The sequence below is a fragment of the Pogoniulus pusillus genome, chromosome 37 (assembly GCF_015220805.1).
Source record: "Pogoniulus pusillus isolate bPogPus1 chromosome 37, bPogPus1.pri, whole genome shotgun sequence".
NCBI lineage: Eukaryota > Metazoa > Chordata > Aves > Piciformes > Lybiidae > Pogoniulus > Pogoniulus pusillus.
The window spans coordinates 3,088,382-3,105,899 of record NC_087300.1 but is presented as its reverse complement, the minus strand read 5'-3'; the positions used below and the strand labels follow the sequence as shown (position 1 = coordinate 3,105,899).

Here is a 17,518-nt window from a genome sequence, read left to right as displayed (position 1 = left end):
GGCACAGGAAAGTTTGGATCCAAGCTGAGGTAGCAGATTTCCAGGGTCTGGCTCAAACACTCATCTTTGAACTCTCTCTGGTTTGTGGTTCCCTGGAATGTGCATTCCAGGAAATGCAGTGGATGTAAAAGGATGAGCAGGGGACTGGAGCACTGCCTCCAGCAGGGCCAGGGAGGTTCTCCTCCCCCTCTGCTCTGCCCTGGGGAGACCTCATCTGGAGCACTGCTGTCAGGTTTGGGCTCCCCGGTTGAAGAGGGACAGGGATCTGCTGGAGAGAGTCCAAGGGAGGGCTGTGAGGATGATGAGGGGACTGGGGGGCACTACCTGATGAGGAGAGGCTGAGGGCCCTGGGGCTGCTTAGTCTGGCGAAGGGGAAGACTGAGAGGGGATTGAATCAATGTCTGTAACTCTCTGAGGGCTGGGGCCAGGAGGGGGGGACAGGCTCTGCTCACTGCTCCCTGGGACAGGACAAGCAGCAGTGGATGGAAGCTGCAGCACAGGAGGTTGCAGCTCAGCACAAGGAGGAACTTCTTGCCTGGAAGGGTCCCAGAGCCCTGGCACAGGCTGCCCAGAGAGGCTGTGGAGTCTCCTTGTGTGGAGCCTTTCCAGGCCTGTCTGGATGTGTTCCTGTGTGCCCTGAGCTAGACTGTGTGGTCCTGCTCTGGCAGTGGGTTGGGACTGGATGAGCTCTTTGGGTCCCTTCCAACCCCTGACATCCTCTGATCCTGTGAGCATGACCTTGTGTTGATATCTGCCTGTGTCCTGCTGCAGGTTTTGAGCTCATTAAGTGTGAGGACCCTGGCATCCCACAGTTTGGCTACAAGGTCCACGACGAGGGCCACTTTGCTGGCAGCTCTGTGTCCTTCAGCTGTGACCCTGGCTACACCCTGCGAGGCAGCAGGGTGCTGGTCTGCCTGACTGGGGAGAGGAGAGCCTGGGACCAGCCCCTGCCCACCTGCGTAGGTGAGACAACTCCTGCTTTTCAGACGCCCTCTGGCAGGGACTTTGCTCCTGGGCATCACCCCAAGCACCCTCCCTCCCTTCTCCCCCTCCCTCCCTCCCTCCCTCCCTCCCTCCCTCCCTTCTCCCCCTCCCTCCCTCCCTTCTCCCCCTCCCTCCCTCCCTCCCTCCCTCCCTCCCTCCCTCCCTCCCTCCCTCCCTCCCTCCCTCCCTCCCTTCTCCCCCTCCCTCCCTCCCTTCTCCCCCTCCCTCCCTCCCTTCTCCCCCTCCCTCCCTTCTCCCCCTCCCTCCCTCCCTTCTCCCCCTCCCTCCCTCCCTCCCTCCCTCCCTCCCTCCCTCCCTCCCTCCCTTCTCCCCCTCCCTCCTTTCTCCCCCTCCCTCCTTTCTCCCCCTCCCTCCTTTCTCCCCCTCCCTCCTTTCTCCCCCTCCCTCCCTTCTCCCCCTCCCTCCCTTCTCCCCCTCCCTCCCTTCTCCCCCTCCCTCCCTTCTCCCCCTCCCTCCCTTCTCCCCCTCCCTCCCTCCCTCCCTCCCTCCCTCCCTCCCTCCCTCCCTCCCTCCCTCCCTCCCTCTCCCTCCCTCTCCCTCCCTCCCTCCTCCCCCTTCCTCCCTCCCTCCCTCCCTCCCTCCCTCCCTCCCTCCCTCCCTCCCTCCCTCCCTTCTCCCCCTTCCTCCCTCCCTCCCTTCTCCCCCCCCCCTCCCTCCCTTCTCCCCCTCCCTCCTGATGTGACCTCTGACACGGATCCCACCTCCATAAAGACCAGGGGAAGGATGTGTGCATCTGCATCCCAGCAGGCAGCTGTGTCCTGGGCTGCATCAAAAGCAGGGAGAGCAGCAGGACAGGGAAGGGATTCTACTCCTTGCTCTGCTCTCCTGAGACCCTGCCTGGAGTGTTGCATTCAATTCTAAGACCCTGAACACAAGAAGGACAGGGAACGTTTGGAAGAGGCTCCAGAAGAGGCCACAGAGATGATCAGAGGGATGGAGAACCTCCCCTTGGGGGGACAGGCTGAGAGAGGTGGGGTTGTTCAGCCTGGAGAAGAAAGGGCTCCAGGGAAACCTTAGAGTAGCCTTCCAGTCCCTGAAAGAGAATACAGGAGGACTGGAAAAGGACTTCTGACAAGGGCTGGGAGTGACAGGACAAGAGCCAATGGATAGAGGCTTGAGAAGGGCAGATTTAGACTGGGGTTTAGGAAGAAATCCTTCCGAGTGAGGGTGAGGAGACACTGGCAGAGGTCAACCAGGGAGGTTTTGGATGTCCCCTCCATGGGGGTGTTCAAGGCCAGGTTAGATGAGGCCTTGAGCAACCTGGGCTAGTGAGAGACCCCTATGGTAGGGGGTTGGAACTGGATGATCTTCGAGGTCCCTTCCCACCCAACCCATTCTGTGATCCTGCGTAAGGCATCTTCAGAATGAAAGCTCTGCAGACCTTCCCTGAGCAGCCTTCCCAGGAACCACTCTGCTCAGAGCATGGATTTGACAAGGTTTCTTGCTTCACTGCAGTGAGGCTGCTGCTTTCCCAGCCCTTGCCCTTCCCCTGCAGCGTGCTAAGCAGAGTGGCACTTGCTGATAGTGACAGACGCCGCCGCGAGTCCCAGTGCTTGACAGCTCAAAGTCGTGTTTCTTGGAGAGCTACATGACATCTGATCTCACAGCCTCTGCTGCTTTCATTCTCTCTGCCTCTTAGCTGAGTCCTGAGCTCCTTTTTGACCTCTAGTTCTCTAGAAGGACATAGAATGGGTTGGGTTGGAAGGGACCTCAAAGCTCAGCCGGTTCCAACCCCCCTGTCATAGGCAGGGACACCTCCCACTAGAACAGGTTGCTCAAGGACTCATCCTTGAACACCTCCAGGGAGGTTGTGGAGCACAGAAGCACCCAATGTGATCTTTGATCACATTGGGTGCTTCTGTGCTCCACAACCTCCCTGGGAAACCTGTGACAGGGTCTCACCACCCTCAACCTGTGCCAGTCTCTCACCACCCTCAACCTGTGCCAGTCTCTCACCACCCTCACTGCAAACAACTTCTTCCTAACGTCCACTTTCAATCTCCTCTCTGCCACTTCAAACCCATTCCTCCTTCTCCTCTCATTCCCAGACCTTGTCAATAGTCCCTTCCCAGCCTTCCTGGAGCCCCCTTCAGATCCTGCAAGGCCACTCCAAGGTCTCCTCCAAGCCTTCTCCTCTCCAGGCTGCAGAGCCTCAACTCTCTCAGCCTGTGCTCAGAGCAGAGCTGCTGCAGCCCTCTTGATCTGTTGCTCCTGAGTGGTTTTGCCTGTCTGAGCACCTGGAAACGCAGGCAATTTTAATGGATGCTCTGAAAACCTTTTCCAAACCCCTCATCTTCTTTTGAGGTTCACTGAGCAGCTCCCCACACCTGTTGGCTTCCTCTTTTCATCCTCCTGCTGAACCTTTCAGCCTTTCTGCAGACGCAAGCAGAGCTGAGCTCTTTCACCCCAGGGTGTGAGAGCAGGATGCTGCCAGGCTCTGCCTTTGTTCCCTTCCAAGTCAGAAAGGTGGAGAGCAGCTTTGACAGCAGCTCAGGTGTGCAGAGAAGCTCCTCTGCTAACTCCCTCTCTTAGCCCCGTTAACTGCCTGCCTTTATCTTTGTTTTGTAGGCTTTAAAGAGCCCTTTAAAGCGCCAAGAACCTCTCCCTGTTGTATTCAGAGGCTGAGGTTTGCTTTGTTGCCAGGTGAGAACTGAGCTGCGTTGTGAAGCTGCTCACTAACCCCTCTGTGTCTTCCAGCTGAGTGTGGAGGAACCATCAAAGGAGAGGCTTCGGGACGGATCCTGTCTCCTGGCTACCCAACCCCCTACGACCACAATCTGAACTGTATCTGGACAATAGAGGCAGAAGCTGGCTGCACAATAGGGTGAGTTGGGCCAGTTTGTGGCAGCTTGGGTTTCCTTCCATCTGCAGCTGCTTCTTCTCCAGAAGCAGCTCAAAATAACAGGTAATGAAAGGAGGGAGAATGTCCTGGCACACTGAGAGCCCCAAGTGAAGGAACAAAGGCTGCCTGAGCTCCTCAACAGCCTGGGCAAGCAGCAGCAGCAAATCTCCTTTCTCTTGAGCTTTTCAGCCCTCTATGACCAGCCTGGAGAGGAGGAAGCTGAGGGGAGACTTCATAGAATCAGGCAGGTTGGAAGAGAGCTCCAAGCTCAGCCAGCCCAACCTAGCACCCAGCCCTGCCCAACCAACCAGACCATGGCCCTAAGTGCCCCAGCCAGGCTTGGCTTCAACACCTCCAGCCACAGCCACTCCACCACCTCCCTGGGCAGCCCATTCCAATGCCAATCACTCTCTCTGCCAGGAACCTCCTCCTAACATCCAGCCTCAACCTGCCCTGCCACAGCTTGAGGCTGTGTCCCCTTGTTCTTTTGGTTAGAGAGTGGTTGGACTGGGAGAGCTTAAAGGGCTTGGCCAACCAAACCCATTCTGTGTCTCTGTGACCTGTGTCTCTATCAGTCCATGGGAGGTGACCCCAGACTGCTGCCACTGGGGCAACCTCTTCCAGTGTCTCCCCACCCTCACTGGAAAGACTTTCTTCCTCATCTCCAGCCTTAATCCCTTCTCTTCCAGCTTCACTGCATTCCCTTTCATCCTATTACTACAAGCCCTCATCAAAAGCCCTTTCCTAGCTCTTCTGTAGGCTCCTTCTCCTTCTCTGGAGCCTTTCAAGGCCTGTCTGGATGTGTTCCTCTGTGATCTGTGCTGGGTAGTATTGTCCTGCTCCAGCATGGGGGTTGGACTGGATGATCTCTTTGGGTCCCTTCCAACCCCTCACATCCTGTGAGCCTGTGACCCATTCAGGTCCTGGAAGGTCTTCCCTTCCATTGTGCCCTTTTATCTCCACCACAGCTTCCTTGCCTCAGCAGTCCCCATCTCTTCAGAAGAGGTTGTTAATCATAAGAGCTCTGTGGGGCTTTTACTCACTGCATTTATGCTGGAGACAGATTTGGTCCAGTGTTTTAATTTTGCCTTAATGCAGAAATTGCCTCCATTAGCTCTGCTCTCTGCTATGCTTCAATAATGGATGCTCTCTGGTATGAACAGGAGAGAAGGAGCAGAGCAAATGCAGCTTAATTCCTGCACAGGCAACTTCCAGTTGAAGTCTTTTTCATTCTTTATTATTTTGGGTTTATTTTGTTCATTCTTCTGTAAAAGATTCTGAGCAACTGCAAGGTTTGAGTGGGGCAAAGACAAAGAGGGCAGATTTAAACTGGAGATGAGGGTAGGGTGTCCCTGGGCATGGCAGGGAGGTTGGAACTGGCTGATCCTTGTGGTCCCTTCCAACCCTGACTGATTCTATGGTTCTGTGAAATGCTTTACAGTGAGGATGGGGAGGCTCTGGAACAGGTTGCCCAGGAAGGTTGTGGATGCCTCCTCTCTGGGAGGTGTTCAGGAGCAGGCTGGTTGAGGCCTTGAGTGGTTGTGTCTAGGTGAGAGATGTCCCTGCCCACAGCAGAGAGGTTGAAGTAGATGATCTCAGAGGTCACTTCCAACCTGAGCCATTCTATGACCCAGGTGGAAAAGGTCTTTGGAGCTCATCAGCTCCAACCATCAACCCATTTTTCCCTCAAGCCTAGGCTAGTGTGAGGCTACTCTGCTTGGGTAAGTTTCTGATTCAGCTCTTTTGCTTTGTGCTGGGTTCTGTGGGCATCCTTTGGTTGCTGAGTGTGTTGCAGTGATTGTTCTATTCCATCTTACTTTTCTCCCCTCCCTCCCCTTTTATGTCTCCACCTGATTTATGGCTGTTTGCCCTGGATAAGTAGCTGTGTCTAGGTGAGAGATGTCCCTGCCCATAGCAGGGAGGTTGCAGTAGGTGATCTCAGAGGTCACTTCCAACCTGAGCCATTCTACAACTCGGGTGGAAAAGGTCTTTGGAGCTCATCAGCTCCAACCATCAACCCAGCACCAGCATTTTCCCTCAAGCCTGGGCTAGTGTGAGGTAACTCTGAGTAGTGTGAGGCTACTCTGCTTGGGTAAGTTTCTGATTCAGCTCTTTTGCTTTGTGCTGGGTTCTGTGGGCATCCTTTGGTTGCTGAGTGTGTTGCAATGATTGTTTTATTCCATCTTATTCTTTCTCCCCTTCCTCCCCTTTTATGGCTCCACCTGATTTATGGCTGTTTGCCCTGGATAAGTAGCTGTGTCTAAGTGAGAGATGTCCCTGCCTATAGCAGGGAAGTTGAAGTAGATGATCTCAGAGGTCACTTCCAACCTGAGCCATTCTATGACCCAGGTGGAAAAGGTCTTTGGAGCTCATCAGCTCCAACCATCAACCCATTTTTCCCCTCAAGCCTGGGGTTATTTTTACCTCTTTGCTTAAGTTCTCTGCTTGGGTAAGTTTCTGATTCAGCTCTTTTGTGTTGTGCTGGCTTCTGTGGGCATCCTTTGGTTGCTGAGTGCATTGCAGTGATTGCTTTCTATTTCATTTCAGTTTTTCTGCCCCTTTTTATGGCTCCACCTGATTTATTTATGTTTGCCCTGGATGAATGGGAAAGCAGCCAAGGGAATGCTTCCTCCTTTTCCTGGTGGGCTGTCAGGCTTTCTAAGTGCAGTACCTGATTGTTTTATTTCTTGCAGAGGCTACTCAGCCCAGTTTATTGATCTCTGTCCCCATTTCCAAGTGGCCTGGCTGCAGTTACCCCACGTTAGGCTCAGCTGATGGTGTCAGGTGGTCTTTCCCCCAGTGATAATGAGGCAGTGAAAAGCTTCCTCTGCAGATTGCAGTTTAAGTGCAGGACTGGAAGGGGCTGAACCTTGGTGGACCTCATCCTTTAGCTGATAGTTCCCCTGGGTGGAACAGTCGTGGCAGGAACCCATCCTTTGATGCTCCTTTTGGTCTTGGAGGTGCCAAAGCTCTTTGCAGAGCCTGGAGTCTCCTTAGTATCAGGCAATAGAATGAGGGGAAATGGCTTGAAATTGTGCCTAGGGAGGTTTAGTTTGGAGATAAGGAAACAGTTCTTAGCTGCAAGAGTGGTCAGGGATTGGAACAGCCTGCCCAGGGCAGATGGTGGAGCCCACATCCCTGGAAGTATTCAAGGCAAGGTTGGATGAGGCTTTGAGCAACCTGGGCTGGTGGGAGGTGTCCCTGCCCATGGCAGGGGGGGTTGGAACTGAGTGATTTTCAAGGCCCCTTCCAAACTCAAACCATTCTTTGGTTCTGTTTTGCCCAAGCTGAGTTGCTTGAAGGGAGGTTCTTCTGCCCCTGTGCTCAGCACTGCTCAGGCCACCCCTGGAGTGCTGTGTCCAGTTCTGGGCTCCTCAAGTCAAGAGAGATGTTGAGGTGCTGGAAGGTGTTTGGAGAAGGGCAGCAAGGCTGGGGAGGGGCCTGGAGCAGAGCCCTGTGAGGAGAGGCTGAGGGAGCTGGGGGGGTGCAGCCTGCAGCAGAGGAGGCTCAGGGCAGAGCTCATTGCTGTCTGCAGCTGCCTGCAGGGAGGCTGTAGCCAGGTGGGGTTGGGCTCTGCTGCCAGGCAGCCAGGGACAGAAGAAGGGGACCCAGCCTGAAGCTGTGCCAGGGCAGGTTGAGGCTGGATGTTAAGAGGAAGTTGTTGTCAGAGAGAGTGATTGGCACTGGAATGGGCTGCCCAGGGAGGTGGTGGAGTGGCTGTGGCTGGAGGTGTTTTGGCCAAGCCTGGCTGGGGCACTTAGTGCCATGGTCTGGTTGGTTGGGCAGGGCTGGGTGCTAGGTTGGGCTGGCTGAGCTTGGAGCTCTCTTCCAACCTGCTGGATCCTATGAAAAGCAAACCAAGAAGGCAGAGCAGTCTGTGGTCTGACTTGCAGCTGCTTTTGCCACACAGGCTCCACTTCATGGTGTTCCACACCGAGGAGCTCCACGACGTGCTGCGGATCTGGGACGGCCCCGTGGAGAAGGGCATCCTGCTGCGGGAGCTGAGCGGCTCCAGCCTGCCCGCCGACGTGCACAGCACCTTCAGCTCTCTCATCCTGCAGTTCAACACCGACTTCTTCACCAGCAAGCAGGGCTTTGCTCTTCAGTTCTCAGGTGGGCATTGCTTTGCTTTCCTCAGTGCTGCCCGAGCTGAGCTCTGCTGCTGTGGCAGTATGGGAGTTACCCACCCCCCGCGCTGGAATTCAGCAGGCTGACTCAGCTGGCTGGGCATTGAAGGAGCTCTGGATCTGCAGCTTGGCACAGTTGACAAGCATGTGGATAGGAAGATAGAAAGGAAAGGTAGGAAAGATAGAAAGATAAAAAGATAGATAGATAGATAGATAAGTAGAAAGGTAGATAGAAAGATAGATAGAAAGATAGAAAGGAAGGTAGGAAGGTAGAAAGAAAGAAAGGAAGGTAGATAGAAAGGAAGAAAGGAAGAAAGGAAGAAAGGAAGGAAGGTAGATAGAAAGAAAGAAAGAAAGAAAGGAAGGTAGATAGAAAGAAAGAAAGAAAGGAAGGTAGATAGAAAGAAAGGAAGGTACAAAGGAAGAAAGAAAAAGAAAGATAGAAAGGAAAGGTAGGAAAGATAGAAAGATGAAAAGATAGATAAAAAGAAGATAGATAGATAGATAGATAGATAGAAAGATAGATAGGTAGAAAGGTAGATAGATAGATAGATAGATAGATAGATAGATAGATAGATAGAAAGAAAGGAAGGTAGGAAGGAAGGAAGAAAGAAAGAAAGGAAGGTAGATAGAAAGAAAGGAAGGTACAAAGGAAGAAAGAAAAAGAAAGAAAGAAAGAAAGGAAGGTAGATAGAAAGAAAAAGATGGGTAGGTAGAAAGAAAAAGATGGGAAGGAAGGAAGGAAGGTAGGTGGATAGATAGATAGATATATAGGAAGAAAGAAAGGCTGAGAGCAGCCCTGAGGAAAAGGGCCTGGAGGTCTGGGTTGATGCAAAGCTCCACATGAGCCTGCAGTGTGAGTGCAGCCCAGACACAACCCTGTGCTGGGCTGCAGCAAGAGCAGTGTGGGCACAGGGCAAGGGAGGGGATTGTGCCCCTTGGCTCTGCTCTCCTCACACCCCACCTGCAGTCCTGGGGGCAGTTCTGGAGCCCCCATCACAAGCAGGACATGGAAGTGTTGGAGCCAGTGCAGAGGAGGCCACCAAGATGCTGAGAGGGCTGCAGCAGCTCTGCTCTGAGCACAGGCTGAGAGAGTTGGGGCTCTGCAGCCTGGAGAAGAGAAGGCTTGGAGGAGACCTTGGAGTGGCCTTGCAGGATCTGAAGGGGGCTCCAGGAAGGCTGGGGAGGGACTATTGACAAGGTCTGGTAATGAGAGGAGGAGGAGGAATGGGTTTGAAGTGGCAGAGGGGAGATGGAAAGTGGATGTTAGGAAGAAGTTGTTTGCAGTGAGGGTGGTGAGACACTGGCACAGGTTGAGGGTGGTGAGACACTGGCACAGGTTGAGGGTGGTGAGACACTGGCACAGGTTGAGGGTGGTGAGACACTGGCACAGGTTGAGGGTGGTGAGACCCTGGCACAGGTTGAGGGTGGGGAGACACTGGCACAGGTTTCCCAGGGAGGTTGTGGAGCACAGAAGCACCCAATGTGATCAAAGATCACATTGGGTGCTTCTGTGCTCCACAACCTCCCTGAAGATGTTCAGAACCAGGATGGATGAGGCCTTGAGCAACCTCTTCTAGTGGGAGGTGTCCCTGCCTATAGCATGGGGTTGGACCTGGCTGAGCTTTGAGCTCCCTCCCAAGCTAAAGCATTCTCTGTTTACAGCTGTGTACAATTACCTACAAGTTAAAAGCAACACAGAAATACAAACTCCCCTCTCCCAACAGCCAGACTGCCCAAGAAGGCTCCTGACCAACTCCCCTCCATCTTTCCACCCCCCCCCCCCGTATCTCAGGGTCCCTGTTAGATGCAGGGAAGAGCTCTGAAAGGTCAGCAAGGAGGAAATGATGAGTTTGAGTTACACAGACTCGGGCGGAGGAGTTCCTACAGCAAGCAGGCAGCCACAGACTGGCAACCTTTGTTTGTCCTCTCGTTTCAACATCCCTAAGCCAACCCAGTGAGTGAGACAGACATCACTATTAGTTCTTTTCACAGCCAATGATCTCATTCCTCTCATTAAAACATTCCAATTAGCCTCAAAGCAGCACAGCTGCTGAGTGACTCCAGGTCGATCTGCAGAGCGCTGCTGGCCCAGCAAACGACTTTCCTATTGAGCAGGAGCTGTGCAATCTTCAACCATTTCTGCTTGGCTGCCTTTTAGAGCAAAACCCTTGGTTTGTGGGGTTGGTTTTTTTTGCTGTCCTTGCAGTGCAGGTGAATTCTGTGCTCCACTCTGCTTGCAGTCACCTTCACAGTGGCAGACTTGGCAGCGAGACGTCGAGCGGTGCGCGGTGGAATGCGCAATAAGGAGCTGCAGCTACTCTTCCACCGTGCTCCCACAGGTCCCTTAGAGACAACCAGGATGCAGGCAGCTTCCCCTCTAGGTGTTCTGAGAGCAGTTGGTCAGTGGTCTCTGCAAAGCAAATCACTTCCAGAATCCCTCAAATTGGATCCCCTGGGACCCAGCTCACAAAGAGCTGCCTGGGCCGTGGGGATGTCAGTGCCCGGCGCGGTGCAGCTGCAGTCTGTCCTTGCCTGAGTCCTGGCTGCTGCTGCCTGAGACTCAGCCTTGCAAGCACATTCATTGCAATTACATGAGGCTCAGGTACTGCAGCATTCACACAGAGGAATTCCTTCACTGCCCTGGCCAGCAAGCAGCCAGCTGATGCCTCTTTTGGAGGTGGTAATAAACAGGGAGGCTGTTGAGTGAGTGATGCTATGACCTTCAGGCTCAGAGGATGTCAGGGGCTGGAAGGGACCCGAAGAAATCATCCACTCCAACCCCCCTGCCAGGGTAGGGCCACACAATCTAGCTCAGGGCACACAGGAACACATCCAGACAGGCTTTGATAGGCTTCAGAGAAGGAGACTCCACAGCCTCTCTGGGCAGCCTGTGCCAGGGCTCTGGGACCCTTCCAGGCAAGAAGTTCCCCCTTGTGTTGAGCTGCAACCTCCTGTGCTGCAGCTTCCATCCATTGCTGCTTGTCCTGTCCCAGGGAGCAGTGAGCAGAGCCTGTCCCCCACTCCTGACCCCCAGCCCTCAGATAGTTATCAACATTGATTCAATCCCCTCTGAGTCTTCTCTTCTCCAGACTAAGCAGCCCCAGGGCCCTCAGCCTCTCCTCCTCAGGCAGTGCTCCAGTCCCCTCATCATCCTCACAGCCCTCCCTTGGACTCTCTCCAGCAGATCCCTGTCCCTCTTCAACTGGGGAGCCCAAAACTGAAGGCAGTACTCAAGATGAGGTCTCCCCAGGGCAGAGCAGAGGGGCAGGAGAACCTCCCTTGATCTGCTGGACACACTCTGCTCAATGCCCCCCAGGACCCCATTGGCCTCTTGGCCCCCAGGGCACATTGCTGTGCCATGGATGCTCTCCCCCAGCACTGCCAGCTCCCTCTCCTTGGGGCTGCTCTGCAGCAGTCACCTCCCAGCCTGGACTGCTGCAGTTTATTATCCCTCCCTCAGCCCTGGACATATCTAAGGGCTCCTTTTGTCCCTCCCAAGCTTTTGCCCACAGGTCTGTGCTCAGGATGCCTTTGCATGGCCTCAGCTTTTTGGGAGCTGGGTACAAGACCTTCTGGGATAAGCAGGGCAAGAGGGAGAGCTTTGTGTCCACCCAGCCCAGTTGTGCTGTGTCCTTTTTCTTTGCCAGGTTTGTGTCTCAGCCTGGCAGGGAGGCCCAGGCTGGGCTGCTAACTTGCTTATCTTCAGTTGCACAGCAAGAGAGAGAGGGATTTCCTTCTGGCTCTTTTAAGAAGAGCTTTCTCCAAACTGCCTCGGTGTAATAGACTCTCATCAACTTAGCAGCAAATCAGCTCTGCTCCACCACCTCAGACAGGGCTTGGTCTTCATTGAATGCTCCTGCTCAAAGCCTTTGTTCACAAGGTGTGACTAAGTAGTCAGACCTAAGCTCAGGAGTAGACAGTTTGGGATCTTGTGGACTTTAATGATCTCTCTAAGCTTGCAGAACTTCCACTGCAGACCTTCCCGGGCTGTGAAGCAGCTGCAGCGCTGCCAGCCCTGGAACTCAGGCAGCAGCCGAGCTGTGCTGCCTGCCCCCAGCTGAGGAGGAGCTGAAAGGGTCATCTCAGCCCTCAGAGAGCTGCAGAAGCCAGGCTGGGAGGGAACCATGCCTTACTTAAAGGTCAGGCTGGAGGCTGAACTGCTCTGCCACTCAGGGGAAGCAGCAAGTGCGAGTGGGTTGGTGAGGACTGCAGCATGGCTCTGCCACAGAGCCCTGCACAGACACCCTGTGAGGGCAGTGGCTGGCTGGGCTCGTGGAGCAAACATGCCTCTGCACAGCTCTCCACCAAGCTTGCACTCTGTGTAGAGCACTTGAACCTGTCCTTCCCCAGAGCCTTTGCCAGCTGGAGCAGCAGATGCTCAGAGCACAGGTTGGGCTGGGGGGAGGGTGGGTGGCAACTCGAGGGGGTGCTGAAGGAGGGGAGGTGGAAAGTGAAGCCGTTGCTTGGCTAAGCTGTGTAAGGACACATCCCAAGCACAGCCAGGATTCAATATCAATCTTATGTACCTCTTCTTTCCCTCTCTGCAGTCTCCACTGCCACCTCCTGCAACGACCCAGGGATCCCCCAGAACGGGAGCCGGAGCGGGGACAGCAAAGAGGCTGGAGACTCCATCATCTTCCAGTGCAACCCAGGATATGCCCTGCAAGGGGAGGCCAAAATCACTTGTGTGCAGATTGAGAACAGGTTTTTCTGGCAACCAGACCCTCCCTCCTGCACAGGTATGGCCACACATCCACCCTGCCGTTGCACAGCTTCCCTGCCCTCCTTCACAGCATCCCAGGATGTTAGGGGTTGGAAGGGACCCAAGGAGATCAGAGCAGGACAATCCTATCTAACACAGATCACAGAGGAACACATCCAGACAGGCCTGGAAAGGCTTCAGAGAAGGAGACTCCACAACCTCTCTGGGCAGCCTGTGCCAGGGCTCTGGGACCCTTCCAGGCAAGAAGTTCCCCCTTGTGTTGAGGCAGAACCTCTTTTGCTGCAGCTTAGAGTCATAGAATCAGGCAGGTTGGAAGAGACCTCCAAGCTCATCCAGTCCAACCTAGCACCCAACCCTACCCAGTTAACTAGACCATGGCACTACTTACCCCCATTGCTTCTTGTCCCAGCCCAGGCAGCAGTGAGCAGAGCCTGTCCCCCCCAGCCCAACCCCCAGCCCTCAGATAGTTATAGACATTGATTCAATCCCCTCTCAGTCTTCTCTTCTCCAGACTAAGCAGCCCCAGGGCCCTCAGCCTCTCCTCATCAGGCAGTGTTCCTGTCCCCTCATCATCCTCACAGCCCTCACTTGGACCCTCTCCAGCAGATCCCTGTCCCTCTCCAACTGGGGGAGTCCAAAACTGAGCCCTTCATCACAAGGCTTCAGAGCCTGGTGGAGATCAGTCCTGCCTGCTCTGAAGGGCTCTGTGAGCAGATGTGTGTGGGGCTCAGGTTGCCGTCTCAGACTCACAGAATCCTAGATTTGATTGGTGTGTACCTCTAGCATCATCCAGTCCAACCATCAACCTAACACCATCAACCTAACACCACCCTGGCCATGGGTTTATTGAACCCCTCCAGGGATGAGGGCTCCACCACCTCCCTGGCAGCCTTTTCCACTCCCTGACCCTGGGGCAGTGAGAATCCAGTTCATGCTGGAAGCTCACAGGTTGTTTCTTGTACCCCTTCAGGCATGGGGACTCCACCACCTCCCTGAGCAGCCTTTTCCACTCCCTGACCCTGGGACAAAGGAATACTTTCCTAATCTCCTGAAGCCTGCCCTGGAACAATTTCAAGCCATTTCCTCTCATTCTATCACCTGAGAGTAGGCAGAACAGACTGACCCCCACCTAAAGATTGTCCCCAGAGTGCCTGGGACAATGAGAATCTGGCTCATGCTGGGAGCTCACAGGTTGTACAGCAGTGTAGGTGATGATATTTAACCTGACAAGGCAAAATGAAAGAGGCTCAGGTTGGTAGAGAGGATTGGGGTCATGGCAAAGACTTTGTGCATGAGGAGACAGCAAATTCACAGCCAGGACTCTCTGACATTTGCTTTCAGCTCCTCGAGTCCTAAAAGAAGCTTAGAGAAGTGAATCCTTTTAGCATTATCAGGGAGTCATAGAGTGATGGAATGGGAGGGGCTGGGAGGAACTTCCAGCCAGTGCAACAGCTCTGCCAGAGCAGGATCACCCAGGGAAGGGACACATCCAGCTGGGCTTTGAATGTCCCCAGAGAAGGAGACTCCACAACCTCTCTGGGCAGCCTGCTCCAGGTCTCCAGCACCCTCACACCAGAGAAGTTTCTCCTCCTGTGGGGGCAGAGCCTCCTGTGCTGCAGCTTATATCTGTTGTGTCTTGTCCTATTGCTGGGCACCACCAACTAGAGCCTGGCACCTTCCTCCTCCCCACCCCTCAGGTGGCTTTGATCAGATCCCCTCTCAGCCTTCTCTTCTGCAGACTAAACAGCCCCAGAGCTCTCAGCCTCTCTTCACAGCAGAGATGTTGAAGTCTCTTCATCATCCTCACAGCCTCTTAGACTCTCTACAGTAGCCCCCAGTACCTGAAGGGGGCTACAAGAAAGCTGGGGAGCGACTTGTGACAGGGGCAGGGACAATGGATTGAAGCTGGAAGAGAGGAGATTGAGACTGCAGACTGGGAAGAAATCCTTGACAGTAGGGTGGGGAGACACTGGAACAGGTCACCCAGGGAGGCTGTGGATGTCCCTTCCCTAGAGGTGTCCAAGGCCAGGCTGGATGAGGCTTGGAGCAAGCTGGGCTGGTGGGAGGTGTCCCTGCCTGTGGCAGGGGAGTTGGAACTGAATGGTCTTTAAGGTCCCTTCCAACCCATTCTATAACTCTCTCCTCTACTGTGACACCTTTTAAGCCTTCCAGACAGAGTCCTTTTAGTCTTCCCAGGGCTGTCATGAGCTCAACCCATCCCTCCTGCTGCACATCATGACCACCTCATGCTCCCAGTGAGCTTTCTTTCCCACCAGGAGCTGAGCTCTCAGTCCATGCAGCTGTTGCCTCCATCTGGATAGGAGCTGATTTCCCCTGGGGCCATCTCCAATTTGACTTGGAGATGTCATGTTGGGTCCTTTCTTTGAAGAGGAGCCTGGCAGCCTCGTTTGCAGGGAGCCATAATCCCTGTGGAAAAGCTGAGGGCAGTGTCTTGCTCCTTCCCTCTCTCCAGTCACAAAGGATTTGGAGCAGTCTGGAGTGGCCAAGCAGGACCTGTTTCCTAGTAGCTGCAAGAAGTCAGAGCTGGAGTGGGAAGCAGAGCTTTCAACTCAGGGCTTTGGGGGGGGTTATTTAGCATTTCAAATGGACCCTCACATCTTTATTGTACAGCTTCTGCACTCCCTCAACAATGTGGGCTGAAAAGGCAACCTCAGCTGAAACACCTCCCCAGAGGTTTGGGCTATTTGAAGTCTGTCTCCTGACCCAGCTCTCAACAGCTGTGGAAGGACCAGATCCCAGCTCAAGTCCTTTGGAGACTATGGGTGGGATTTTCAAAGCCATCAGAGGCTGTTGAGCAGTCCTGTCCCTCAGGCACCTCCCTTGGGCCTTCCAGAATCACTCTCTGTACTCTGGTATCTTCTTAACTCCCCCCTGATGTGAAGGGAAGAGGAGGAGGAATGTTGGAGGAAGAGAAATGAACCCTGAAGGTTAAGGTAGATGGACATAGAATAGATGCTTGTGGTTCTTCCAGGCTCTTAGAATCACAGGATCAAGCAGGCTGCAAGAGAGCTCCAAGCTCAGCCCAACCTAGCACCCAGCCCTGCCCAACCAACCAGACCATGGCACTAAGTGCCCCAGCCAGGCTTGGCTGCAACACCTCCAGCCACAGCCACTCCACCACCTCCCTGGGCAGCCCATTCCAATGCCAATCAGCTCTGGACAGCCTGTTCTAGTGTGAGGTGTCTCTGGGCATGGCAGGGGGGTTGGAACTGGCTGCTCCTTGTGGTGCCTTCCAGCCCTGGCTGCTTCTGTGATTCTCTTCTATAAGTTCAATCTCAAATGTCTCCAGGCATGGAGCCTCAGACACAGCCTTGGGCAGCCTGTTCCAGTGTCTCCACACCCTCACTCTCAAGAATTTCTTCTCAATCCAGCCTCAGTCTTCTCTCTTCCAGCTTCAATCCATCCCCTCTCATCCAAGCCTGGCTGGGGCACTTAGTGCCATGGTCTGGTTGTTTGGCCAGGGCTGGGTGCTAGGTTGGGCTGGCTGAGCTTGGAGGTCTCCTCCAAACTGCCTGTTTCTGTGGGTCTGTCACTACAAGCCCTTTGAAAAAGTCCTTCCACACCTTTCTTGTGGGCCTGCTCTGGGAGGATCCAGTCACAGAGTCACAGAATTAACCAGGTTGGAAAAGACCTCTGAGATCATCCAGTCCAACCTAGTTCTAATGCCCCAAACCGTGGCTGCGAGTGCCTCATCCAGCCCCAACCCTCTGAAGCCAGCAGGAGCATCCCCAACTAGCTCAGGCTGTCAGCCCCCACCCCCCCCCCGAGCCTGCCCTTTGCAGACAGCTTTGCATCTGCCTGTCTGTCCCCTTTGTCTGTCCATCTTCCTCCCTGCATCTCATCTCCTGTTTCTGACACCCCCCAGAGGCACAGCCTCATCCCTCTGCTTGGTTGCCTTCAGCTCCCTGCGGAGGGATCCTGTCGGGGCCGTCGGGAGTGATCCTGTCCCCGCAGTACCCAGAGCCCTACCCCCCCGGGAAGGAGTGTGACTGGCAGCTGACTGTGTCCCCTGACTATGTCATTGCCCTGGTCTTCAACACGTACGTACCCGAGGGAAGGGTGGCTGCAGCTGGGTGGCACAGAGGGCAAACCAAGCCTGGGTGGGGTCTGCATGTGAGTCCTTTCCTCTCTGAACAGCAAACCTGCTGGCACTGCCCCACGGGTCCTGGGTGAGCTGCTCTGCTCTCAGGTGCTGCCTGAACGTGGGGAAGGCAGAACCATAGAATGGGTTTGGTTGGCAGAGCTCTTTAAGCTTAAGTCAAACCCTTCTCTAACTCTGCCAAGGGTGGTCCTAAGCTGTGGCTCTCAGCACCACTTCTCTGCCTCTTTGAAACCCCTCCAGGGATGTGGGGATTCAAGAACCAACCTGGGTAGCCTGTGCTAGTGGCCGAGAACCCTTCCAGTGCTGAACCATGGCTTCAGCAGCACATCTCTGTGGCTTTTAAACCCCTCCAGGGATGTGGAGATTCAACCACCTCCCTGGGCAGCCTCTGCCAATCTTTGAGAACCCTTCCAGTGCTAAACCATGGCCTCAGCACCACATCTCTGTGGCTTTTAAACCCTTCCAGGGATGGGGATTCAAGCACCTCCCTGAGCAGCCTGTGCCAGTGGCTGAGATCCCTTCCAGTGCTGAACCATGGCCCTCAGCACCACATCTCTGTGGCTTTTAAACCCCTTCAGGGATTCAAGCACCTCCCTGAGCAGCCTGTGCCAGTGGCTGAGAACCCTTTCAAGGAAGAAGTTCTAATGTCCAACCCTTCCCTCTCCTCCCTCTGATAGCTGCTTTCAGCTGCAGCT

The 17,518-nt window shown here is 54.4% G+C and overlaps 1 protein-coding gene across 1 annotated transcript in view; it reads left to right on the top strand.

Annotated features, from left to right (window-relative positions):
• The window catches only part of CSMD2 (CUB and Sushi multiple domains 2), a 439,963-nt gene that overhangs the window by 319,198 nt on the left and 103,247 nt on the right, over positions 1-17,518 (top strand). The window contains exons 25-29 of the mRNA XM_064172682.1: positions 772-963; positions 3,703-3,829; positions 7,758-7,960; positions 12,525-12,716; positions 16,623-16,761. Of these exons, the coding sequence (XP_064028752.1) occupies positions 772-963; positions 3,703-3,829; positions 7,758-7,960; positions 12,525-12,716; positions 16,623-16,761 (853 nt within the window). The remainder of the gene's footprint in view (positions 1-771; positions 964-3,702; positions 3,830-7,757; positions 7,961-12,524; positions 12,717-16,622; positions 16,762-17,518) is intronic.